Below are 25,670 nucleotides of genomic sequence, written 5' to 3' on the forward strand. Positions count from 1 at the left end.
ATTTCTCCTCTCAGCCCTCTGCTCCTTTGGCTGCGGGAGTGGCATCTGCATTGCTCCCAACGTCTGCTCCTGCCAGGATGGAGAGCAAGGGGCCACCTGTCCAGGTAACCGGGGGCGGGCAATGGCTGATGGGAATAACTCAGTTAACCCTGAGATTCTGTGCCAGGCACTGGGCACTTGAGATGTGTCCTATCATATCCTCTTCAAACAACCCGATTAGGTAGGCATTCTCATTCCCAGTTTACAGATGAGGAAACTGAGGCACAGAGGGTAGCGTCTTGCCCAGGGTTACCTGGCTAGTAAGTGGCAGAGCTGGATTTAAACTCAGGCCTGTTTGCCTCCAGAGCCACCTTCCCAACAGAATTTAGGAGGCGGCCTGGCCAGGTGGGGGCGGCTGGGACTTTTTGTGGCTCGAGCTCACGTGTGCGGTGCCTGTTTTAGAAGCCCTCGGACCCTGCGGGGAGTACGGCTGTGATCTTACCTGTAACCACGGCGGCTGTCAGGAGGTGGCCCGAGTGTGCCCGGTGGGCTTCTCGATGACAGAGACAGCTGTCGGCATCAGGTGTACCGGTGAGAGAGCTGGGAGAAGTGGGGGAGGGGCAGGCGGGGATGCCGTGTCCTCCCTGTTGTGCCAGCGTGGTCCCCAGAGAGATGCAGGAGCTAAGCTGAGCCAGGACCAGCTCTGAAGTTTGAGAGTGGGCAGGGAGGCATGCCAACCAAAGAAATACATCCCTTCTGCTATTTCGCAAATACTTACTGAACACCTCTTCTGGCCAGGAACCGAGCTAGGGGCTGGGGTTACGAGGGCGGGTGGTCGGTCCCTGCTGTCATGTTGCTTCCAAATATGGGGAAGGGAGACAAGTAAGGGCAATGATGGTCCCACATAATGGGGGACCCTTAAAGGGACCCATAAAGGCTCCCTTGGGAAAGTGACATTGGAGAGATGCCAGGAAAGTGAAACTCAATACTTATTTTGTGAAGCATTATTTGTTCGTGATTTTAAAAAGTTCCGACAGGCCAAGTCTGTCACCTTCCCCAGGGGCAGCCACTGTGACCAATTTCTTGCGTATCTTTCCACAGAGGTGAAAGCCTCTTTTTGAATTTTGACTTTGTAAAAATAATATTTCTTCCCCTGAACATAAAAGTAAAAAATAACTTATTTTGGAACATTTGGAAAGTAAAAGAAGGGCAGAAAGGTGGAAATAAACATGCCCCAGAAGTCCCTACTTGTTACTAAAGTGAAGATGTTTGTTACTAAAATGAAGTTATTTTTCTGCCCTTTTCCCCGGGTGTGTCTGTTTTTGTGAGTGTGTGTACCTGTGTGTATCTGTGTGTTTTATAAAATCAGGATCGTACTTTATAGTTTTTGTTTCTTGTTTTTCTTGCTAAGCTTTATATTGTGAGCACAAAGTAGACCTTACAACAGAATTTTTAACAGCTGCATCTATGGCGACTGTAATTTAAGTACCTAGCTCGCTGGCTAGCCCTCATTTAGCTTGTCTGCAGTGTTTCACTACTATAAATAATACTGCAATAAAGACGCTTCTTGTCAGCCTCTCTGATTATTCCCAGAAGGAGAACTATTGAGTCGAGGGTCTCACTAAAGGATTTTTGTTGCTCGGGCTCATTGTACCGTCCCCTTCAGGAAATTGAAGTAACTCATCCTCCCCTGAATGTCTGTCATGGGGAGTCCTTTCCACACACACACACATCTCATTGCAGAGGCAAACGGGACCAAGGAAAAGCCAGGGAACAATGTCAAAGCAAGCGCAGGGCAGGGGGCCCTGGCCACCGCCACGAGGGATCCCAGTGGGATGGGGTAGTCAGGGCGGGCTTCTTAGAGGTGGTGGGCATAGTCCCGAAGGGCTTGCCCATAGGAAGTGTGGGTAAGGAGAATGGAGGTGTCCAGCGGGCATTGGGGGGGCCAGGGGGATGCCATGAAGTGGGGGGGGGTGAGGAGTTGTCTCCCAGCCCCCCTCACCTCACATGCCTGAACCTCCCTAAAGCACTACTTGGATCCAGTCACCCCACCCTGGGCAGAAGCCTTGGGGACTCCATTGTGCTCCACAGCCAATGCCCCCCACTGCCCCGAGAGGAACACGAGCTTCAACCAGACGGGGCCCAGGGCATTCGCTGTGCTTCCCAGAAGCCCCTCAGACTCTCTCCACTTGATGGCCCCCTCCTCCTGGTCCTCTAGCCCATCTCTCCTCCAGCACACGCCTGCTGTGGCCGGGCGTTCCCTGCTGGGGCACATATCACCCGCCCACGCGCTGGCCTCTCGTGGGTGTGTGTCGTGGCTCCCACATTATCAGACTGTAACCATCTGGAGAGTCAGCGTCGGGGCTTAGTCACATTTGTGTCTTCAGTGGCCCCCCTCCAGGTCTGCTGCACACAGGCGGTGCTCAACGAACATTTAAGGGACTTAAATCAGCCTTCCTGTCCACTCCCCTCTGCCCTTTTGGGGTTGCTCTGTAGGTGGGGCCGTCGGATTGGTCTGTTTCAGCATCCTCTCTGTCATCTGGTCTGCGTGGGTCAAAAAGGAGGGGCCTGGCCCCTCAGCCTCTTCTTTCTGGGGGTTTCCTCATAACCAGATGACTTTCCTGGTGCCTGCTCTTTCTTCCTGGGGTGGGGGTGGGGATTCCACCCTGCTGAGGGCAGGCCCGGTGTGGGCACGGGGTCCTCATGGGGTAGATCTTCCCCCTGCACCCCAACCACGTTCAAAGTGGGCTGTGCAAGGGTGTTTTCTCTTTCCCCAGACATCGACGAATGTTTAAGCTCCTCTTGCGAGGGCCACTGTGTGAACACAGAAGGCGGGTTTGTGTGCGAGTGTGGGCCGGGCATGCAGCTGTCTGCCGACCGCCACAGCTGCCAAGGTGAGCAGCTCAGGGAGGGGAATGATGATGCTGTCACCACTGCTGCTGGGCTCTGAAGTGGCACGCACGGCCTCGCCAGGCCCAACGTGTGCTCTCCATGCATTATTGCATTCCACCTTCTCCACGGTCCTCTGAGAGAGACACTTGTTATCATCCCCACTTGACTGATGAGGAAACTGAGGCTTGCCCAAGGCTGTTCCATGCGTAAGAGCTGGAGTCAGCTTGAATCCTGCCATGTCTGACTCTAGGGTCCTTGCTCTGCACCACGACTCACTAGAAACTGCTGCTGCCTTTCTTGCAGGGTGGAGGGACGGGGATGAAGGGGAGGCCTGGGAGAGCGAGGGGCAGGGCGGAGCAGACTAGCTGGAGGGAGGAGGCTGTGGAAAGGAGGGAGGGCTGAGAGGGACCAGGCTGTGAGCAGGTCCAGGGCGGCAGGGGGCCCGTGGGAGAGGCTTGTCGTGCTGGAGTCATTCATTCAGTGATCTGTTTGTTCCATCTGCCCGGTGCTGGGCCAGGATCTGGAGACACACGGTGAGTTAGAAAACGTCCTGCCTTCCAGCTCCCCAGTCCGGTGGGGAAGGAAAGAGCGAGGTCGAGGCGAGGGATAAATGCTGTGGGAACCCAGGGAAGAGAAGGAATCTCTCCTGAGTGAGTGGGATGAGAGAGACCTTTTATAATAATTACTCATTCTTTAAAGATGACTTATATTTACAGAAGTTACATAAGGAAACATTCTCTCTTTAACAAGGCAGCTAACACAGAAGCTCCTCTTGATACTGTGGCATTATTTTTTATGTGTTTGAAATTTTCATAATATTTTCAAATGTCATGGCACTAGCCCCGGGCCCTCTCTCCCATCCCCAGCCTCTGCTCTCTTTAGGGAATAACCCTGCTGTCTTAGTCTGCTCTGGCTATGATAACAAAATACCACAGCCTGGGTGGCTTCAACAACTGTTTATTCTCACGGTTTTGGAGGTTGGGAGGTCCAAGATGAAGGTGCTGGGAGATTCAGTCACTGGTGAGGGCTCTCTTCCTGGCGTGCAGACAGCTGCCTTCTCACTGTGTCCTCACATGATGGAGAGAGAGAGAGCAAGCATTCTGGTGGCTGTTGTTATAGGGGCACCAATTCCGTCACGAGGGCCAAACCCTCATGACCTCATCTAAACCTCGTTACCTCCCAAAGATCCCATCTCCAAATACCATCACATTGGGCGTTAGGACTTCAACACATGAATTTGAGGGGAACACACTTCATCCATAGCACTTGGTTATCAGTCTGATGAGTGCCTTGCCTTCCTCTCCCCAGTGTGTGTACACACATATGCACGTACAGAGATATGATAATAAGAGATGAGCAGCTCACAGTCGCTGAACTCCTGTGTTCCGGGCACTGTGCTAAGCACTTTACATGCATTTTCTCATTTCATCCTCAAAATTATCCTATGAATTTGGTACTGTTGATTTCCATTTTCCTGATAGGGACACTGAGGCCTAAAGAAATTAAATAACTTGCTCAAGATCATCTTAGAGCTGGGATTTGAACCCAATCCTTCCTCTGCTTGCTTTTTTTCCCCTCAACAATCTGTTTTGAAGATCTCTCCATATCGAGGTGTTTTAAACAGACCTGCCTTGTTCTTTTTTAACTGCTGTGTGGTACTTTGCTGTGCAAATATCCCATAGTTTACTAAATTGTCTCTTATCAGTGAACATGTAGATTATTTCCAGATTTTCAGAATTTCAAACAACAGCGCGGGGAAGCTTTGACAGAGGAGTTGCTGTAGAAGCTGAGTTTTGAGGACTGAGTGGGAGTTTTGCAGCCAGACAAGACAGGAAGGTATTCCAGGCAGACAGGAGAACATGGCGTAAGAGCGCGGTGCATTTGGAAGATGGCAAGAATTTAAGGCAGAGCAAAGGTGAGGGGCAGGGAAGGAGGTGGCAAGGCAGCCCAGGGCTCATGAGCTCTGGTGCAGAGCAGGGTTAAGATGGTTCCCCACTGCCCTGAGTGGGGTAGGAGATGGTGATGAGAGAGGAAGAGGGGACCACATATTTCCAAAACTCCGTGTGGAAATGAGCTCCAGCCTTGTCCTGTTCCCTTCCAGACACTGACGAATGCCTCGGGACTCCCTGTCAGCAGAGATGTAAAAACAGCATCGGCAGCTACAGGTGTTCCTGTAGAACGGGCTTCCATCTCCACGGCAACCGGCACTCCTGTGTAGGTAAGGTCCCCAGGATTCTGTTGTCTTTGCGCTTAGGCTGCCAATCAGGAAGATGGACAGAGCGAGCCCAGGGACAGGGAAAGGTTAGCAGTCTGGACCTCCTGGTCTCCTGGAGCCTGCAAATGCCTGAGCCTTTGCTCAGAGGCTGCCTTTCCCTGGGGTTGGCGTGGCTGCTCATGGAAGACCCTGTCTTGGAGTTTTCCAGGCCACATGCCACCTTCATCCTGTTATGTTTCTCTTCCAGCCCTCTCCCAGATACACCCCAAGGATTCCCCTCTGCTCACCCATTTTCTTGGCTGCCTTTGCTCCCCTTGGTAAATAAAGCACGTTATGTCTTGGTTCCTCTGGTTTAGAAGGAGACCCCTGTTTTCTCAGCCCATTAGCAGAAATTTCCAGAAAGGGACTGGCATGTTTGGCTTGACCTTGGCTCATGGGTTGAAGGTGGGGTCCCAGGGGCCTGAAAAAAGACCTTGTTCTAGCGGAGTTCAGGGTTTGTCCTGAAGCCTACCTCGAGCAGTGCAGCAATGTCTGAGACTTTTTCAGAAGGGCCTCACCACCTGACACTTGACCCTTGGTGTGGTGGAAGATTTGGAGATGAGATTCCCGGCGGGCCTCATCCCCACCAGCCAGCACTTAATCATTGCTGCATAGTGCTGGGGAATGAGTCACTGGTGCATCCATTAAATGCCTACTGGATGTATGAACCTCCCAAGGGGACCAGCACTAGGTTTCAGCTCCACTCCCAGACATGCGAGTCACATCCCACACCCTGGGGCAGGGAGACTCCCGCAGCCTTTTGGGCTAAGGGATGGAGGAGGGGCTCGGTAGCCTCGACTAGGCAGCTGTTGGCAGCGAGGCTCTCCTGCAGATGTAAACGAGTGTCGGAGGCCGCTGGAGAGGCGAGTCTGTCACCATTCCTGCCATAACACCGTGGGCAGCTTCCTGTGCACATGCCGACCCGGCTTCAGGCTCCGAGCTGACCGCGTGTCCTGTGAAGGTGAGCATCCAGCCCCGCCCACCTGGGTCCCGGCCCCGCCCTCCCAGCGCTGGGCCCCGCCCTCCCAGCTCCAGGCCTCGCCCTCCCAGCTCCAGGCCCTATCCCTGGTGCCAAGCCTCGCCTCCTGCCTCTCCGCCCAGCTTCTCCCCGCCCTCGCGCCGGGCCACGCCCCCTCAGTCCCAAGCCCCGCCCACAAAGCACAGGGCACCGCCCTCTGCCCGGGCCCCGCCCACCAAGCGCCGGGCCCCTTTGCTTCACCCACTCTTTTCGATCCATGTTATTTCCAACGCTTCACTTTCTTCCTCACTTCCTCCTCTCACTTCTTTATCCATTCTTCCTCCCTTTGCAATTAACTGTTTCCCTAGCCCTTCTGTTTTTCCCCAAATGGTAAAAGGAAAAAAAAAATGATAGAGGAGCGTGTGACATAAGACTCCCAGTAACCTGGCTCCCTGACACCACTTTGGACAGCGTGGTGTCAGATCACTCTGCCATACTCTAACAGCGTGCCTGTAAACATACACATAATGTCATATAAATACTGAAGGTGCGCTTTCTAGTCCGTGGCGATGGCGAGTTTTCTCTGGGCTGCTGCTTCATCCCGAGCCTCAGCATCCCCTCCTGGGAAGCCACATCTGGGTGGGGGAGCAGGGGTCACACTTCCAACTTGCAACCTTTGACCTCGTTTGGTACTTTTCCCTCAATCTTCTTATGTGATGGTCCCCACAGCCCCAGCAGTTTAGGGTGGAAATGGTGGTTTTAGACCCATTCTGTTGATGAAGAGACCAGCCCAGAGACATTCAGTGACTTGCGGTGGTGGAGCTGAGCCTAGGCCCCCAGAACCTTGCCTCCTGCTCCTGCTGCTGCCCTCGAGAGACCCCTGTGCTTCCTTTTCAGCTTTCCCGAAAGCAGTGCTGGCCCCGTCTGCCATCCTGCAGCCCCTGCAGTACCCGCCCGAGATGCTCCTGCTGCTTCCAGAGGCCGGCCGGCCTGCCCTCTCCCCAGGACACAGCCCTCCTTCCGGGGCTCCAGGGCCCCCAGGCGGAGTCAGGACCATCCGCCCGCCCTCTCCCACCCCTGCATCACCCACATCCTCTCCTTCCGCCCCGACGGGGCTGCTGTCCACCCCAGTGCCTAGTGCCTCCCGGATGGGGACCCTCAGACTTCCCTCACAACTCCAGGAGAAGGCAGTGGTGACCCCTTCCTTGCCCAGGGGCCCCGTGGCCACGCGGCTGGCACCAGGGCCCTCTGCCTGCTGGCACCTGGGAGCCATGTATGAGTCAGGGAGCCGCTGGACAGAGCCTGGGTGTTCCCAGTGCTGGTGCGAGGTGGGTGTGAGGGGTCCTCGGGGCTGCCCTGGTCTGGTGTCTGGGGCCTTGTGGTGGCCGAAACTCCTGCTTGTGCTTCCAGGACGGGGAGGTGACTTGTGAAAGGGTGACCTGTGAAGCTGCTTGTTCCCACCCGATTCCCTCTGGAGATGGAGGGTGCTGCCCATCATGTACAGGTGGGAGCTGGTCCGGGGAAGGCTGGGAGTTCCCCACATGGTCCTGCCTCTTCCCTTCCCCAGCTGTTCTGCAGCTGAAAGGCTGTTCTCCAGTTTCCATGTACGTTAGAATCACCTGAAGGGTGATCCCTGGGCCCTGCCCCCCAGAACTTCTGATTTAACAGGTGTGGGGCAGGGCCTGGAAATTTGCATTTCTAACAAGTTCCCAGGGGATGCTGATGCTGCTGGTCTGGGGACCATACTTTGAGAACCACTGGTCTATCCTCTGCTATCCCTCAAGGGGAGCTTTTCGTCTTCGGAGGATCCTTTTTGGGCTTCATTCATTCATTCATTCATTTATTAAATCCCCTGATGAGTTTCTCCAAATCTGCTCTGCAGTCTCCTTCCCCTGCCGCAATTTGCTTCCTACCACCCAAAGAGTAATCCTTTGTAAACTCTGTCCCCTTTCTAATTCCCTCCCACAATCTGCTTACAGTTTTTCATTTGCTTCCCATTGCTATTAGATAAAGACCCCACATCTTAACAAGTTCTTCAACAGACCTCCTCAAAACCACGCTGCTCATGAATTGCTGGGAATCTTCTTAAAATGCAGATTCTTGGGTCGTCTAGGTGGCATAGTGGTTGGGTTCTCACGCTCCGCTTCGGCGGCCTGGGGTTCACAGGTTCAGATCCCAGGTGCAGACCTACGCACCGCTTATCAAGCCATGCTGTGGCAGGCGTCCCACATATAAAGTAGAGGAAGATGGGCATAGATGTTGGCCCAGGGCCAATCTTCCTCAGCAAAAAGAGGAGGATTGGCAACAGATGTTAGCTCAGGGCTAATCTTCCTCACACACACACAAAAAATTGCAGATTCTCATTCAGTAGAAGTGGGGCAGGGGCCTGGGCTTCTGCTTTTCTATGAAGCCCTTGGCGATGAGATGCCGAGGTTGCTGAACTTTGAGCAGCAGTGAAAAAGTCTTCCCAAGTGTCGGAATGAAACTGCACTTGTTGATTTTCTTAATGATGATTGTGACCTTTAACAGTGTCCCTCCTATGTACTGGGCCCTGAATGTAAAGTTCTGAGTGCTTTACCTCTGAAGTTGTGGCTCCTTCCAGGTCCCCTGCAGGGCACATGGTGGTTTTTCCATTTTACAGTAAAGATAACTGAGTCCCAGAGAGGTTAAGTGACATGTCCAAGGTCACTCAGGTAATTGAACGGGCAGGCCAGGTTCTGAACCCGGGGCTGCCTTTCCTGCCTTATGGGAATAAAATGCAGGCTCTCCACACAGTTCTGGGTCTATCAGACATGCATGAACCCTCCTGGGGCATCCTGTGCCAGGTGTCTCCTGGTAATTCTCCAGGGGTCCTAGGACCACACAATTCTGGGTACCTGGCATCCAGGCCAGTGAGACAAGGTTCCAGGTACATTATGCCTGGAAAAGTAATGAGACCTCAAGTTTCCTCTGCTTTGAAGAGGTCTGATGCCTTCACTCCTGTTTGTGTTTCAAAGGCTGTTTTCACAGTGGTGTCATCCGAGCCGAAGGGGACGTGTTTTCACCTCCCAACGAGAACTGCACCGTCTGTGTCTGCCTGGTGAGTATCCCAGGATCCCCGAAGCCTCAGGGGTGTTTTCTTAACCTTTGGAGGTTTTAGAGGAAGGGGGAAAGACCGGGTGTTAAAGGTGAGCCTGTTGAATGGAGGGAGAGTTCTCAGGTTGTGGATTTTGGTCAGAACTTGTCAGATTGAAAAGTGTGGGGGAGATGTGAACCCTTTAGGTTTGTGGAGTCAGGGAAGCTTCTGCTGAGCAGAAAGGAGCCAACAGGCAGACAGGGTCCATTTGTCTGGGAAGGGGAGTGGATGAAACTCCCTCGGAAACTTCTCACCAGGGAGGCCGTTTTTCTCTCCAGGCAAAATATTTGCCAGCACAATAAAGGTATCCACACTTGGGAGGGAGAAGGCTCATTACCACATTCAGCTTGTTAAGAGTGTTTTGCTTTAGGGGCCGGCCTGGTGGCACAAGCGGTTAAGTGTGTGCACTCCGCTGCGGCAGCCCGGGGTTTGCCGGTTCAGATCCCGGGCGCGCACCGACGCACTGCTTGGCAAGCCATGCTGTGGCAGCCTCTCATATAAAGTGAAGGAAGATGGGCACGGATGTTAGCCCAGGGCCAGTCTTCCTTAGCAAAAAAAGAGGAGGATTGGCAGATGTTAGCACAGGGCTGATCTCCTCACAAAAACAAGAGTGTTTTGCTTTAGATTCCTCCTTTCAATCTTTCCTTTTGCTTTCATTCCTCCAAGAATAGTTATTAAGCACCTACTATGTGCCAGATGCTGTCACAGGGATTCGATTATGAGCACCCAGGGTGTACCCGACACAGGCTTGGTGCTTTTCATCTCTTTCCTCCTCCGAGGCTCCTGGCGGCTATTCAGGCTTGGCTTTATGGTCCCTACTCTACACGTGAAAAGACTGAGGCTGGGAAGTGGCAGAGCTGGGATTTGAGCCGAGGTCTGTCTGCATCCAGAGCCCGGACTCCGTCCACCAACCTTCTGTCCACTGCCACCCTCTGGCCGTCTTTAGAAGCAGCCCCTGGGGGCCGGCCCCATGGCTTAGCAGTTAAGTGCGCGCGCTCCGCTACTGGCGGCCTGGGTTCAGATCCCGGGCGCACACCGACGCACCGCTTCTCTAGCCATGCTGAGGCTGCGTCCCACATACAGCAACTAGAAGGATGTGCAACTATGATGTACAACTATCTACTGGGGCTTTGGGGCAAAAAAAAAAAAAAAATGGAGGAGGATTGGCAATAGATGTTAGCTCAAGGCCACTCTTCCTCAGCAAAAAGAGGGGGATTAGCACAGATGTTAGCTCAGGGCTGATCTTCCTCACGCACACACACAAAAAGCAGCCCCTGGTCTGGCAGTGATGGCAGAAGCTGCAGTGTAAGATGGCCCCGGGGTGGGGTGAGGTGGGGAGGGGGCGTCTTGTAGACAGCTGCCACCACCTTTCGTTGAGCGCTTCCTATGTGCCACACACGTGCAGTGGCCCAATGCTGTCGTGGATAATCTCATTTCACATAATCCTCAGCAACCCCTGACAGAGGCACTGTTTCCAGCTCTTCTCACAGATAGGGAGACCGAGGCTCAGAGAGGTGCTGTACTTGGCCCCAAGTCACACGACTTGTTAGTGGAGGAGCAGACGCTGGAATTCAGATCTGGCTGGCTCCAAAGCCAGGAGCTTTTTGGTCTTAATTTCAAATTTTTTAAATGTAGTTTTAAATTTAACTTTTGGAATAGCCAATATAGTCACCTGGTTCAAAACGGAGATGCGCAGGAAGGTGTCTCTGGTGGAGTAACCTCTGTTCTTTGCTGCTCGGCATCCTTCCAGAACTTCCATAGGCCGTGGAATGGGATGCTATGGAAGGCTAGGCACGTCCATTTTCCCAAGGAAGGAAGCATGCTCTGCTCTCTGGTCTGCCCCTCGTTGTGGAAAAGGGGATGTTCTAAACCACACCATAGTAAACGCCGGACATGGTCCCTGCAGGCTGTCCTTGTGACCCCAGTGGCATTTAAAGGTCTTGGAGGGCTTCCGTTAGCATGCTCTTTCAGGTTGGACAGGAAACCTGAGGTGTGATGTGAAACAGGGAATCAGCTGGTTCCTGATGGGCCTGAAGGGCCGTGGAGCCTGGTTCTTCCCCTTACCCTCCCCGCCCCCGCACCTTCTCTCCCCTACTCAGGCTGGAAATGTGTCCTGCATCTCCCCCGAGTGTCCTCCTGGCCCCTGTCAGTCCTCCCCGAGGTCAGATTGCTGTACTTGTGTTCCAGGTAAGTGACTTCTCGGTGGGGGGAGGATGGAGGAATTTAGCTATTTTTGTCTTTTGGGGAGGGTTGTCTTTTGGGGGGCACGATGCATGGAGGAGAGAGGAAGGAGATTGATTTCTGCTTTAGAAACTCAGATCAAGGGAAGCATTTCAAAGTGCCATTTTAATTGAGCACCTACTGTGTGCACAGTGATTTGGATGCTAGTCTGGGCTCACAGCCCAGCCTGCCTCCTACCCCGGGAGGCACCTTCAGTGCAGTCAGGAAGTGGTTAGAGTCCACCCTTGGCATTGCTCTGTCCGGGCAGTCTGGGACGGGGTCTCCCCTTCCCAACTAATGAGTTGGTCCTTTGTTAAAAGTGTGGTTCTCTGTCCTGGGATGACCTCATCACCGTCACGAATATTCCCTGCCGGCTCTGTGCCTGCTGTGTGGGGCGCTTGCCAGCCCTTGATCTCATTGAATCCGTCTAGCATAGCCCTGAGGGAGCACTCTTCGTAGCCCCATTTTATAGACGAAAAAACTGAGGCTCAGAGAGGTCAAGTCACTGCCCCAAGACACACATCCAGTTAGTAAAGGAGCAGAACTTGATCTCAAGTCTACCTGGTTTCAAAGCTGGTGTTCTTTTTAAATATTTTTTTCTTAACTTTGAAGTGTCATGTTATTTTGAATTAAAATATTTTTTGAATAGGCTGCATAGTTCCTAGGAAGTAGGAACTGTTACAACCCATTGTATAGACGAGAAGACTGAGGGCTAGAGAGCTTAAGTATCTTAAAGTCACTCTTTAGTGAGCATATAGCTGAGGTTTGAACCCAGGGCAGTGTGACCAAAGCCAGGTAGGCCTGGGCAGGTTTTCAGGCTGTTTTTACCAGTGGGGGGATTTTCAGATGAGAGGCTGTCACTGATTCCTCCAGAGGATGGCATCCTTCTCAGACCTTGTCCGAGGTGTCGGGCTTCTCCTGCCTTTTTGGCTAAGGATCTTATTTTGTGTATGATTCATTCTCCATCAGTTTTTAAGTGATGGCATCTTTTTGTTGGGGGCTTGGAAGGGGGAAGTGAGTGGGTTCTTGGGTGTGGGGCGTGCCTTGGAGGGTTGTGGGAATGTTAGCTTCCCAAGGGTCCCTCCACCCATTTGTTCCCCTTTTTCTTTAGCTGCCTCAGCCCAAAGACCCTGAGCTGCTCTCCTTTTCTCCTCTGCAGTGAGATGCTATTTCCATGGCCGGTGGTATGCGGACGGGGCTGTGTTCAGTGGGGGTGGTGACGAGTGTACCACCTGCGTCTGCCAGGTAGGGGGCTGAATGGGTGGGTGACAGGGAGGAGGCAGGGCTCAGGACTTTCCCAGGATTCCTTGACCAGGAGAGGAGCTGCCACACAGCAAAAGGGAGACTGAGGGAACAGAGGGACTAAAGGGGCTTGCCTTCACCAAGGCCTTCCCACAGTCTCCTTGAAGTTCATTCTTCAGCAGTGCTATTTATAGAGCACCTACTGTGTGCCTGGAGCAATGCTACGTGCTGGGGACATGGCTAAGCACAGGACAGCCCCAGTCCCCTCTGTCAGGGGGCCCACAGCCTAGGTGGGCGATGAACAGGTGACCGGGGCTCCTAACCAGACTGTAGGCTGCAGGGAAGGCTTCTTGGAGGGAGGGATGCTAAGTTGAGACCTGAAAGGTGACTTGGACTAATCAGGTGAGGAGCTGGGGCAAGTGTGCCTGGCAGAGGGCACTGCATGAGCAGAAGGATGGAGGCGAGAGAGAGCACGGCGTGTTCTGAGGCCTGAAGATGTCCATTCTGGCTGGAGCACAGAACGGGGGAGAGACTGGAGTCGAGGCAAGAGATGAGGCTGCAGGCAGGGATCACATCTGGGTTGGGTTCTGAGAGTCTGGGGTGGGATTCTTGTGTAAGTGATTTTCCGAGGGAGTGCTCTCAGGAGAAAGTGGCGAGGGGAGAAGGACAGGCAGGGGAAGGAGAAGATGGGGTCCCCGGCTGATCCCACGGGAGCTTGGGAGTATGAGTTGCCCGGCAGAGATGGGCATGTCCAGAGGCCAGGGAGCTAGGCTCTTACATCTCCCTGCACATCAGCTGTCCTTGCTCCCCAGGGAGTGGGGGGGTGAAGGAACTATCCAGGCACCTGGAGGACAGCAAAGGGCAGTATTTAGGGGAAGGGGTCTGTAGGGGCGACAGCCTCTGCCTCAGATTCAGTCATGAAGGGCTTTGCCAGCCAGGCAGAGGACTTTGGACGTGGCAGAGCTACGGAAGGGTTTTAAGTGGTGGATGATGCAATCAGATTGGTGCATGAGAAAGTTCTGTGGCTGCAGAGTGCCAGTAGATTGGAGTGAGAGCAGGAAGCTGGTGCACAAGTGCTGGGAGGAGGTGCTGGAGGCTACAGCTAGGGCAGGCCAGGACCCTCCAGGCAAACAGCCAGCATGTTCCCAGGACCGTCTCCCAGCCTCACCCCAGCCCCCAGGGAAAGACTCGCCCTTTCTCCCCGTCCTGCTGATTTCTTTGTCACTTTTAGGAGGGTGATGGAGCCCTCCCTGGTTCATGCCCCTTTGCTCTCTTCCAGAATGGGGAGGTAGAATGTTCCTTCACGCCGTGTCCAGAACTGGATTGCCCCCGCGAGGAGTGGTGGCTGGGCCCTGGACAGTGCTGCTTCAGCTGCAGGGAGCCCACGCCCATGACAGGTGAGGGCCGCCCCGCCCTGCCTCCCAGGGCTGCACCCGACCCGAGGCCTGGGTGCCTGTGAGGAGGGAGACTGAGCTTCAGCCACCAAGACTGTTAGTGTGTGTGTGTGTCGGTAAGTGTATTTGTGTGTGAGTGCTGTGTGTATGTGCATGGGTATCTGTGTGTGTCTGTTGTATCTGTGTGAGTGTGTCTGTGTGTGCATGGTTTCTGTGTGTGTGAATGCGTGTGTTTGTGGGTGTGTATGTAAGTGTACGTTTGTGTGAATATGCTTGTGTATGCCAGTTGCTTCTTTGGCGGGAAAATTCACTAAACGAGGGAGCCAGGCTGGCAGCTGTGGGTAGCCCCTGGGTCCAGCAGGTGGTTGCATGCACAGCCTGGGAGCCGTCTACACAGCATGAGTGGGCAGAGGCGTCTGTCCTTGGTGGGGCCGTACTGTAGTCCTGTGGCCATTCAGCGCCCTCCTCAGCACTTTTCCCTACTCGTCCTTTCTCCCCCTCTGTCCCCTGGCCAGGCTGCTCTCTTGACGACAACGGGGTCGAGTTTCCCATTGGACAGATCTGGTCTCCTGGTGATCCCTGTGAGTTATGCATCTGCCAGGTGAATGACAACCTGCGCGCCTTCAGCTGCTTTCTCGGCTGTGCCCCTGCCACGCCTCACCCCGACGAGGCCCCTCCACCCTGACGGGGGCCCTCCCGGGCCAGCATCCCTGCCCCTCCCGAAGCTGGGCCACCTCAGGCCTGCCCTCAGTCTCCCTCCTGTGCTATCAGGTTCCATTTTTACAGAAAGGCTCGGGACCCAGTTTATTCTGTCCTCGGTAGATTTTTCAGGACATCAGAGCTTGGCAGGCTGCCTTAAGAACTATGCTTGTGCAGAGGGAGCTGATGGTAAAAGGAGATGGCATCAGGAGTCCTAACAGCAGATTTTCCCCAGGCACGGATAACTGTGGGGACTGGGGCAGCCGAGGTCCAGTTGTTCAGGCCTTTTCTGTGAAATTGCAATGTTTCCTTCATTAACATGAATCGTGTGACCTCATCTCATGATAAACGTATAAGGAGAGGGTGCGTGAGTTTTAGAGTCAGATTGACAGGAGTGCAGACACAGCTACTTATCAAGAAACACAATCATTTTAGCTCATTGTTTAAGTACACGTTGGCTTTCCTTTCTACGTTCATGCGTCGCATAATGACATTTCGGTCAGTGATGGACCGCATATATGATGGTGGTCCCATAAGATTAGTGCCATATAGTCTAGGTGTGTAGTAGGCTATGCCATGTAGGTTTCTGTAAGTACCATAGAGGATGAAGAAATTTTCCTCTACCCTTCTAGGTTCTTCTGGTTGGTCTAAGAATTAAATTGACATGAGACAGATTACCAGGAGAAAAACAAACAAAAGTTTAATAACAGTCATACGTGGGAGAAACCCAGGAAAACCGGGTAACTCGCCAGAATTGTCAAAGCCCTTACCTTAAATACCATCCTCAGCTAAAGACAAAAGAAGATGTTGCAGGTGGAGAGAGTCAGGGACTTCAAAGGGAAGGAAGGCAATCCACAGGCAGGTGAAAAGAAGCGATGTTTGGATAACAAGTGTTTGGCCACACAGAAACAGAAGTACACAGCGGGGAACCCAACCAACAGGCTTTTCTAGATTTCTCCCTGTCTGCCACCTAGTTCATGTTATGCTAAGGTGATAGCTCACTTCCCGAGACAGGGTTTTTTATCTGAATTCTTTTAGGCAGCTCAGAGGGAGGTAACAAGAAAAACTTTCTGAGTCTTTTGTTTCTTAACAATCATCAGCCTAAAATAATCTTCATGTTAAAGGGACACATTTTGGGGTGGCAAATTTTGTTCCCCTTCAGTATACTCTGTCGTGTTTGCATAATGATGAAATCGCCTAATGATGCATTTCTCAGCATGTAGCCCCGTCGTTAAGCGACACATGACTGTACTTTAAGAGAGCTTTTACTGTCTCAGAGCTTAGAGCTTTATTTCTCAAAATGAGGTTCCTGTGCCAGCAGTGTCTTCGGCACCAGCCGGGAGCCTGGGATATGCAGAATCTCAAGGCGATGGGAACCTCTGGACTCAGAATCTGCATTTTAGTCCCCGGGTAACCTGTGTCCACATTAGCATGTGAGAAGCAGCCTTCAAGTGCTTTGATGTGCCTTTTGTTAGAAGCCTTAGACCCTTATAATACTGGGAACGTTTCATTGGCATTAGAGTGGGGAGGAAAGTACATTCGATGCCGTTTTTCTTCTTTATGACTAATCAAGGGCACTCGTGTTACAAGAAAGTAACACCAAAGTTTCATAAATATTCAGATTCTTAGAAAAAAAAAGAAACGGTGTATGGTGTATGGTGTGTCTGTCTTCTAGACTAGACACTTGCGGTGGAATCGTTTTCTATAACAATAGGGTTTTATTATACTCCATAGGTTTGGGGTGAGCTGAGAGAAGCATTTGGATGGGGGGATGGTGCAGCCTTGGCTGCTGCTGGAGAGGGGCAGGAAGCCGAGAAAACCAAGGCCCAGCTCTGACCTTCCCTCTCCTTGGCGATGGAAGCCTGTCTGGAAGGCTCATCCCCCTTTCCCAAGTAGCTGGTCCTCTTTAGGGGAGACCTGCCCCCTCCCAGCTGCAGCATGGTGCCCTTCAGGGCAAGCCTTGGCCAGTTCGCATTACTGCCCTTTCTTGTGGGGGCTGGGAGTGTGGAGTGGGGTGGGGAGGTGGGGACGGGGGTCGAAGGTGGGGTCTGGGTGAAGGTCCTCCTTCCTCCAGGCAGATGGCTCAGTGAGCTGCAAGAGGACAGACTGTGTGGACTCCTGCCCTCACCCGATTCGGATCCCTGGACAGTGCTGCCCAGACTGTTCGGCAGGTAATTCCCAGCCCAGGGAGTGTTGCACACGGCAGGGATTCTCGGGGCCGCCATATCCGGGCTCACCCTATACCAGGCTCCACGCATGCTTCCCCTCAGGTCATCCTCACAACAGCCCCACGAGGCAGCCCCATTTTACAAATAAGGCAACTGAGCCTCAGAGACGTCTGTTTGCCCAAGGCAGGCCCTGTCTGGGTGCTGGAAGCAGATATGAAGATATGCGGAGCTCGCAGCCTATCCACATCTGTGAATGGTCAGAGAACGGAGAGAGAATAAAAACGACACTTTATTTTATTTTTTTATGTGGCACAACTTTTTACAGCCACAAACATCACTTTTGTATCTTTTTTTTTTTTTTACAGTCATTGGGTCACGCACTTTATTTTTTTTTGCTGGGAAAGATTCGCCCTGAGCTAATATCTGTTGCCAATCTTCTTCTTTTATTCCCCCTCCCCAAAGCCCTAGTGCATGGCTGTATATTCTAACTACAGGTCCTCCTAGTTCTTCTCTGTGACCTGCCGTCACACTATGGCTAATGACAGATGAGTGGTGTGGTTCTGTACCTGGGAACCGAACCTGGGCCACTGAAGCAGAGCATGCCAAACTTTAACCACTAGGCCATCAGGGCTGGCTCGACACTTTATTTTTGATAGTAATTTTTGCCTTTTACATTATCTCAAAAGTAACATTTTATTATAAAACATTTAGAAAATACAGAAAGCAAAAAAAAAAAAAAAATTAAAAAGGGCCCATGACCACTTTTAACCTTGTGATTCTGTCTTTCTAGTCTCTTTTTGTGATATAATATCAATAGCATTATCTATGTCTATATCTATATGTATGCCTATATCTATATATAGTCTATATCTATAAATCTATATAACGTGCACCTATATCTATATATCTATATCTAACATATAATATATATTATATATATATATATTTTTTATAAAATATTTCCCTACTGTCCCATCACCTGCTTTTGCACTGACTAGTATGTGGTAAATATCATCAAGGTGGCAGCACTCAGATGGGGCCTCCGTGGGTATGGGAAGTGGAGAGGGGAGAGGTATGGGGGAAGGTCCCAGAAGGTCTGGGGTTTGGCCGAGTGGGGAGGTGCAGAGAGGATGGCTGTGGTGTCTGGCACCCAGGTTGTCTCCCAGTTCCTCTGGCCTGAGCCTGCTGGGGGCAGAACTCTGAAGTGAAGACACTTTGATCCCTTTGCTGAATCCAGCGTGAAAAAAAGCACCCAATCCAGATGTGTGTTTTATCTCTTTCCCAACTCCTGGGTGACCGCCTGGGGAGCCAGTTAGCCTGACCTTTGCTGCCTAGATGAGCCTTGGACCTTTGCCTTGACGGAAGCCTGGTGACTGGCCATCCCCTAGCTGGTGCTCACCGCGTGCTCTCTCTGGCAGGCTGCACCTACACAGGCAGAATCTTCTACAACAACCAGACCTTCCCATCTGTGCTGGACCCGTGTCTGAGCTGCATCTGCCTGGTACGGACCACCCAGACCTGAACCCTGTCTGCAGAAACTCCCCGGGGACTGCCATCAGCTTCTGAACCCTGGAGGCAAAATCTGGAGACCTCCAAGAGACAGGTCCCTTCTGGTTCATGGGGAAAGTCGGCTCCCTGCAGCCCTGCCCAGGGCGAATCTTTACTCTGCCTGGCAAAAGTCCTCTGCTGTTGGGTGACCAGGGAGCGTGTTGGGGGCCGGCTCCTTACAGTATAAGATGTGGCCCAGGGGTTCTCACTGAGGATGCAGGTGAGGGATGCAAGCCCAGGACTCTGTAGCAGAATCTTGAATATACTCGTACTATTGAGTTCTTGCTGCTCCCAGCCCTTTAGATGCATGAACTCAGTTAATCCTTGCAAGAATCGATGAGGTAGGTACCACCACCATCTTCATCTGCCAGGTGAGAGAACCGAGGCACAGCAAGACGGCCCTGGTGGCTCTGATGGGCACTCCATGGCTCTGTGACCTGTCCTTCCTGAGTGTCCCATTAGCTGCCCAAAACGAAGGGCCTTGTGCGTTTTCTGTGTCCTGCAGCTGGGCTCAGTGGCCTGCTCGCCCGTCGACTGCCCCGTCACCTGTACCTACCCTTTCCACCCTGATGGCGAGTGCTGCCCGGTGTGCCGAGGTGAGTGGGACCAGCGCCCCACCTTCGAGGCTCCCGGGTGGGCCTTGGCTCTCACGGGCCCCTGTCTCTTCTGCCCTCGCAGACTGCAACTACGAGGGAAGGAAGGTGGTGAACGGCCAGGTGTTCACCTTGGATGATGAGCCCTGTACTGTGTGCACGTGCCAGGTGAGCTGGGCCTGGGAAGCCAGGAGCTGCCCGGCCAGGGGCTGCTCCTTGCCTTTTGTCCCTTTGCAAAACTCGGAGCCCCTTAGCCAACGTAAGCCTACCTTCCCCCTGTCCTTCTTCAACTTGGACTACCTGCCGTAATACCTTTGGATTTGACAGCACCCTCCCTCTTTGTGGTTTCCTTAAGGCGGCCCTGCTGTGTTTGGCTTCACCTGTTGTTTAGGTGAGACCCAGGCACTGTGGCCTCTGTCCCGGGATCTTTCTGTGGGTCCCAGTGCTGGTGCAAGAGGCCCTTGGGGGCGCTGCGCTGGGCAGGTGAGGTGCTCTGGGCTTCCTCATGTGTGTCCTTCTGCTTCCCCAGATGGGAGAGGTGACCTGTGAGAGGATCCCCTGCCAGCCGGCCTGCTCTGACCCCTCCGTGCCCCCCGGGGACTGCTGCTCCACCTGCTCAGGTCAGTGGGCCTCTGGGTGCTGGAGTTTCACCACTGTCTTCTTCCACTTTGCTCTTCTTCCCAGAAACGGAACTTGTAGAGGGCTGGATGTGAGAAATCCAGGCTCAGAGAGGAAACATGGCTTGCTCACGGTCACACAGCCAGCACGTGGTGAGCCCACACCCGTGCCTAAACTTGCTTACCCTCCCCAGTGCTCCTTATGCCACAGCATGACGTCCCATCTGACAAGCTTGTTTACTGTTCCTTTTTCTTCCTCATTACCTCCTTCCTTAACCTCTTCCTCTGCTTTCTTCCGTTTTTAAAAATTAGAATTTAGGAACTGAATCAACTTTGCAGAAGAGTAATCTTTAATATGTATTGAGACTTGTATATGTCTGGGAACATCATATGTATGTTTCTTTTTTCTCTCTTTCTCTTTTTTTATTTTATTTGGTGAGGAAGATGAGCCCTGAGCTAACATCTCTTGCCAATCCTCCTCTTTTTGCTGAGGAAGATTGGCCCTGGGCTAACATCTGTGCCCGTTTTCTTCAACTTTATATCTGGGATGCCGTCACAGCATGGCTTGATAAGCAGTGTGTTGGTCTGCGCCTAGTATCCAAACCTGTGAACCCCAGGCCACGAAAGCAGAGCGCGTGAACTTAACCACTATGCCGCCAGGCTCGCCTCTCTTTTCTCTTTTTTTTATTGCGGTATAATTGACCTATAACATTATATTAGTTTCAGGTGTACAACATAATGATTTGGTATTTGTATATGTTGTGAAATGATCACCACAATAAGTCTAGTAGTTACAAATTTTTTTTTCTTGTGATGAGAACTTTTATCTACTCTCTTAGTAGCTTTCAAACATGCAATACAGTATTATTAACTATAGTCACCATGCTGTCTACTACATCCCCATGACTTATTTATTTTATAACTGGAAGTTTGTACCTTTTGACCCCTTTCACTCATTTCGCATACCCTCCACCCATCGCTTCTGGCAACCACCAATCTGTTCTCTGTATCTATGAGCCCAGTTTTTTTTTGTTTTTTAGATTCCACATGTAAGTGAGATCATATGGTGTTTGTCTTTCTCTGTCTGACTTATTTCGCTTAGCATAATACCCTCAAGGTTCATCCATGTTGTCGCAAATGGCACGATTTTGTCTTTTTATGGCTGAGTAGTATTCCATTGTGTACATATACCGCATCTTCTTATCCGTTCATCCATCAATGGGTTGGGTTGTTTCCATGTCTTGGCTGTTGTGAATAATAGTGCAATGAACATGGGGGTGCAGATATCTTTTCGAGTTAGTGTTTTAGTATTCTTGGGATAAACACCCAGAAGTGGGATTGCTGGGTCATATGGTAGTTACAAGAAAATTTGTCATTTGTTGAGGAACCTCTGTAGTGTTTGCCATAGTGACTGTACCAATTCCTACCAACAGTGCACAAGGGTTCCCTTTTCTCCATATCCTCATCAACACTTGTTATCTCTTATCTTTTGATAATAGCCATCCTACAGATGTGAAGTGATATCTCATTGTGGCTTTGATTTGCATTTCCCTGATGGTTAGTGATGTTGAGCACCTTTCCATATACCTCTTGGCCATCTGTGATGTCTAAATATCTTATTTCATTCCCTTTTCACAGCAACTCTTTGAGATAGGTACTATTATCATCCCCATTTTCAAGATGAGGAAACTGAGGCACAGAGAGGTGAAGTGAGGTACTCTAGGTCACACAGCTGATTGGCAGTAGAGCCAGGATTTGAGCCCAAAGTCAGTGCTTTTAGCTGTTACGATGCATTGACTCCTGAAAATTATTCTCATCTGTTTGTCTTTCTCCATCGTGTTTGTCCATATGGACTTTTTGCAGAGGTATAAACAGGACACAGACAACTACTGTAACACCTGGTTTTGGAGTATTGAAGTGGCCCACTGCTGGCGATTTAAAAAACCTCCCAGATATACTGGTCTGCTCACCACCTGCCTTTTGGGTGATATTTAAGTGGTTTCTTTCTTTCCTTTTGTTTTTCCTATCCATAATGGACCTCCTGTGAAAAGTCTTTGGTCAGACAACTCTTTTCCAATTTTGTGACTTGTGTTTGGACCCTGTGGTCAGTAGGTTGAGTAAGTGAGTGATTTGGTACCTCCTACAACGTGACAGCACATTACCAGACGGGGGTCCAGAGGAAGAGGAAACTACAGTGATGCAGCTGGTTCCTCATATTCCTACCACCTTGACACTATATGTTTTGAATTTAATTTTTCCAAGTTAACATGTCCGTAAAGTACCTTAAGTGTGGCTAGTTTACGTTGTTTAAACTTCCAGAAAGACGGTGAATTTTTCCACTGGTTTGTGGCCTGGATTTCCTCTTGTATAAAATATCTGTTTCTCGCCTTTGACCTTTTGAAGATGATGCTGTATATTTAGGGCAGCTCCTCAGATCTGAGGATGAATCGCTGCTGTCAGGACTGGTGGGGCTGGAAACATCCTGAGCCCATGTGGCCACTGTGCTAGGAACTGTTGAAAGCTTTACAGATCTACTCCACTTTAACCACCACAGACTCCTGTGCAAGCTGAGAGATATTATTCCCTCTGCTGTCTAGAGACTCATCATTAGCTCAGGTGCCAGGCGGTGTCTGGAGCATTTTACCTGTATTACCACATTTAAATTTTCCCCGGAACGTTCGAGCTTGCCTGCTATTATCAGCTCCGTTTGCAGATGGGGAAACAGGCACAGAGATATTAAGTCTCTGTCTTGATCCCACGCTCTAGTTGGTGGTGGTGGACTCAAGCCCAGGTCTCTCTGGTTTCGTACCTCATGCTCTTTCCCACTCTGCTCTCCTGCCTCCAGATGGGGAAACTGAGGCCCAAAGAGGTGAAGTACAGAGCTCAGCTCCTTCTGGAACACACTGCCTCAGCTATGTTCACCGTGTGCCTCTTCCTAACGAGAGCTCCTTTAAGGGGAAACCGTGTTCTATTGAAATAGAATACGAATTATTTCCTTTGGATAGTTTAAAAAACACAACAGCTTTCTTGAGATACAAAATTCACATACCACATGATTCACACGCTCCAAGTGTACAATACAGTAACCACTCGCAGAATTGCTAGGTTACTTACGGAATTGTGTGACTGTCCTTTCGATGATTTTTAAAATGTAATAATTCCAGTTTTTTTTCAGTTATTTTATTGATGTCTTAATGGTTTATAGTATGGTGTAATTCCAGGTATACATTAATATATATCAGTTTCTGTATAGACTGCATCATCCTCACCACCAATAGTCTAGTTTTTATCCATCATCATACATATGTGCTCCTTTACCCCTTTTGCCCACCCCCCAACCCCTTTCCCCTCTGGTAACCACTAATCTGTTCTCTTTGTCTATGTGTTTGTTTGTCTTCCACATATGAGTGAAATCATGTGGTGTGTGTCTTTCTTGGTCTTGCTTATTTCGCTAACATAATACCCTGAAGTCCATCTATGTTGTCGCAAATGGGATAATTTTGTCTTTTTTACAGCTGAGTACTAGTCCATTATATGTATATATATATATATATATATATATATATATATATATCACATCTGCTTTATCCATTCATCAGTCAGTGAGCACTTGGGTTGCTTCCACAGCTTGGCTATTGTGAATAATGCTGCTATGGACATAGGGGTGCATATATCTCTTTGAATTGTTGATTTCAAGTTCTCTGGATAAATACCCAGTAGTGGGATAGCTGGATCATATGGTATTTCTATTTTTAATTTGTTGAGAAATCTCCATACTATTTTCCATAGTGGCTGGACCAGTTTGCATTCCCACCAGCAGTATATGAGAGTTCCCTTTTCTCCACATCCTCTCCAACACTTGTAATTTCTTCTCTTGTTAATTATTGCCATTCTGATGGGTGTAAGGTGATATCTCCTTGTAGTTTTGATTTGCATTTCCCTAATAATTAGTGATGTTGAACATTTTTCATGTGCCTGTTGGCCATCTGTATATCTTCTTTGGAAAAATGTCTGTTCATATCCTCTCCCCAAGTTTTGATTGGGTTGTTTTTTTTGAGTTGTGTGAATTCTTTAAATATTTTGGAAATTAACCCCTGTTGGATATATGATTTGAAAATATTTTCTCCCAGTTGGTGGGTTGTCTTTCATTTTGTTCCTGGTTTCCTTTACCTTGTAGAAGCTCTTTAGTCTGATGAAGTCCCGGTTGTTTATTTTTTCTTTTGTTTCCCATGTGTGAGTAGACATGGTATTCGGAAAGATCCTGCTAAGCCCAATGTACTGCCTGTCTTTTCTTCTAGGAGTTTTATGCTTTCAGGTCTTATCTTCAAGTCTTTAATCCATTTTGAGTTAATTTTTGTGTATGGTGTATGATAATGGTCTACTTTCATTCTTTTGCATGTGGCTGTCTGGTTTTCCCAACACCATTTATTGAAGAGACTTTCCTTTCCCCATCGTATGTTCCTGGCTCCTTTGTTGAAGATTAGCTGTCTGTAGATGTGTGGGTTTATTTCTGGGATTTCAGTTCTGTTCCATTGATCTGTGTGTCTGTTTTTGTGCCAGTACCATGCTGTTTTTATTATTATATCTTTGTAGAATATTTTGAAGTCAGGGATTGTGATGCCTCCAGCTTTGTTCTTTTTTTCTCGGGATTGATTTGGCTGTTCATGGTCTTTTGTTGTTCCATGTAAATTTTAGGATTCTTTGTTCTATTTCTGTGAAGAATGTCATTGGGATTCTGATTGGGATTGCATTGAATCTGTAGATTGCTTTAGGTAATATGGGCACGTTAACTATGTTTATTCTTCCAATCCATGTGTATGGAATATCTTTCCATTTCTTTATATCAGCTTGATTTCTTTCAATAATGTCTTATAGTTTTCAGTGTATAGGTCTTTCATCTCCGTGGTTAAATTTATTCCTAGATATTTTATTCTTTTTGTGGCAATTGCAAATGGGATTGATTTCTTGAGTTCTGTTTCTGATAGTTCACTACTAGAGTATAGAAATGCAACTGATTTCTGTAAGGTGATTTTGCACCCTGCAACTTTGCTGCAGTTGCTGATTATTTCTAATAGTTTTCTGATCGATTCTTTAGGGTTTTCTATATATGGGATCATGTTGTCCTCAGACAGTGAGAGTTTCACTTCTTCCTTTCCAATTTGCATACCTTTTATTTCTTTTTCTTGCCTAATTGCTTTGGCGAAAACCTCCAGTACAATGTTGAATAAGAGTGGTGAGAGTGGGGACCCTTGTCTTGTTCCTGTTCTCACAGGGATGGCTTTTACTTTTTCCCTGTTGAGTATGATGTTGGCTGTGGGTTTGTCATATATGGCCTTTATTATCTTGAGGTGCTTTCCTTCTATACCCATTTGATTGAGACTTTTTATCATAAATGGATATTGGATCTTGTCAAATGCTTTCTCTGCATCTATTGAGATGATCATGTGGTTTTTATTCCTCATTTTGTTAATATGGTGTATCACATTGATTGGTTTGTGGATTTGAACCATCCTGCATCCCTGATATACATCCCACTTGATCATGGTGTATGATCCTTTTAATGTATTGCTATATTCGGTTTGCCAGTATTTGGTTGAGGATTTTTGCATCTATATTCATCAGCGATATTGGCCTGTAATTTTCCTTCTTTGTGTTGTCTTGTATGGTTTTGGTGTTAGGATGACATTGGCCTCTTAGATTGAGTTAGGAAGCGTTCCGTCTTTTTTCAATTTTTTGGAATAGTTTGAGAAGGATATGTATTAAATCTTCTTTGAATGTTTGGTAGAATTCTCCAGGAAAGCCGCCTGGTCCTGGACTTTTGTTTTTGGGGAGGTTTTTGATTACTGTTTCACTCTCTTTTCTTGTGATTGATCTATTCAGATTCTCCATTTCTTCTTGATTCTGTTTTCAGAGTTTGTATGAGTCTAAGAATTTATCCATTTCTTCTAGATTGTCCAATTTGTTGGCATATAGTGTTTCATAGTATTCTCT

The 25,670-nt window shown here is 49.7% G+C and overlaps 1 protein-coding gene across 3 annotated transcripts in view; it reads left to right on the top strand.

Moving 5' to 3' along the window:
• The window catches only part of VWCE (von Willebrand factor C and EGF domains), a 35,306-nt gene that overhangs the window by 6,473 nt on the left and 3,163 nt on the right, over positions 1 to 25,670 (top strand). The window contains exons 3-19 of one of the 3 annotated variants that reach the window (XM_087422825.1): positions 15 to 104; positions 442 to 570; positions 2,757 to 2,873; positions 4,973 to 5,089; positions 5,958 to 6,086; positions 6,981 to 7,411; positions 7,494 to 7,587; positions 9,080 to 9,162; positions 11,298 to 11,385; positions 12,578 to 12,663; positions 13,940 to 14,057; positions 14,570 to 14,655; positions 16,828 to 16,924; positions 18,340 to 18,422; positions 18,975 to 19,065; positions 19,148 to 19,230; positions 19,592 to 19,682. In XM_087422825.1, coding sequence (XP_087278951.1) covers positions 15 to 104; positions 442 to 570; positions 2,757 to 2,873; positions 4,973 to 5,089; positions 5,958 to 6,086; positions 6,981 to 7,411; positions 7,494 to 7,587; positions 9,080 to 9,162; positions 11,298 to 11,385; positions 12,578 to 12,663; positions 13,940 to 14,057; positions 14,570 to 14,655; positions 16,828 to 16,924; positions 18,340 to 18,422; positions 18,975 to 19,065; positions 19,148 to 19,230; positions 19,592 to 19,682 — 2,013 coding nt within the window. The remainder of the gene's footprint in view (positions 1 to 14; positions 105 to 441; positions 571 to 2,756; positions 2,874 to 4,972; positions 5,090 to 5,957; positions 6,087 to 6,980; positions 7,412 to 7,493; positions 7,588 to 9,079; positions 9,163 to 11,297; positions 11,386 to 12,577; positions 12,664 to 13,939; positions 14,058 to 14,569; positions 14,656 to 16,827; positions 16,925 to 18,339; positions 18,423 to 18,974; positions 19,066 to 19,147; positions 19,231 to 19,591; positions 19,683 to 25,670) is intronic. The other 2 variants (XM_087422826.1, XM_087422827.1) reach the window with 2 other exon arrangements.

The sequence above is a fragment of the Ceratotherium simum genome, chromosome 34 (assembly GCF_057802395.1).
Source record: "Ceratotherium simum simum isolate JZ-2026a chromosome 34, ASM5780239v1, whole genome shotgun sequence".
NCBI classification, from domain to species: domain Eukaryota; kingdom Metazoa; phylum Chordata; class Mammalia; order Perissodactyla; family Rhinocerotidae; genus Ceratotherium; species Ceratotherium simum.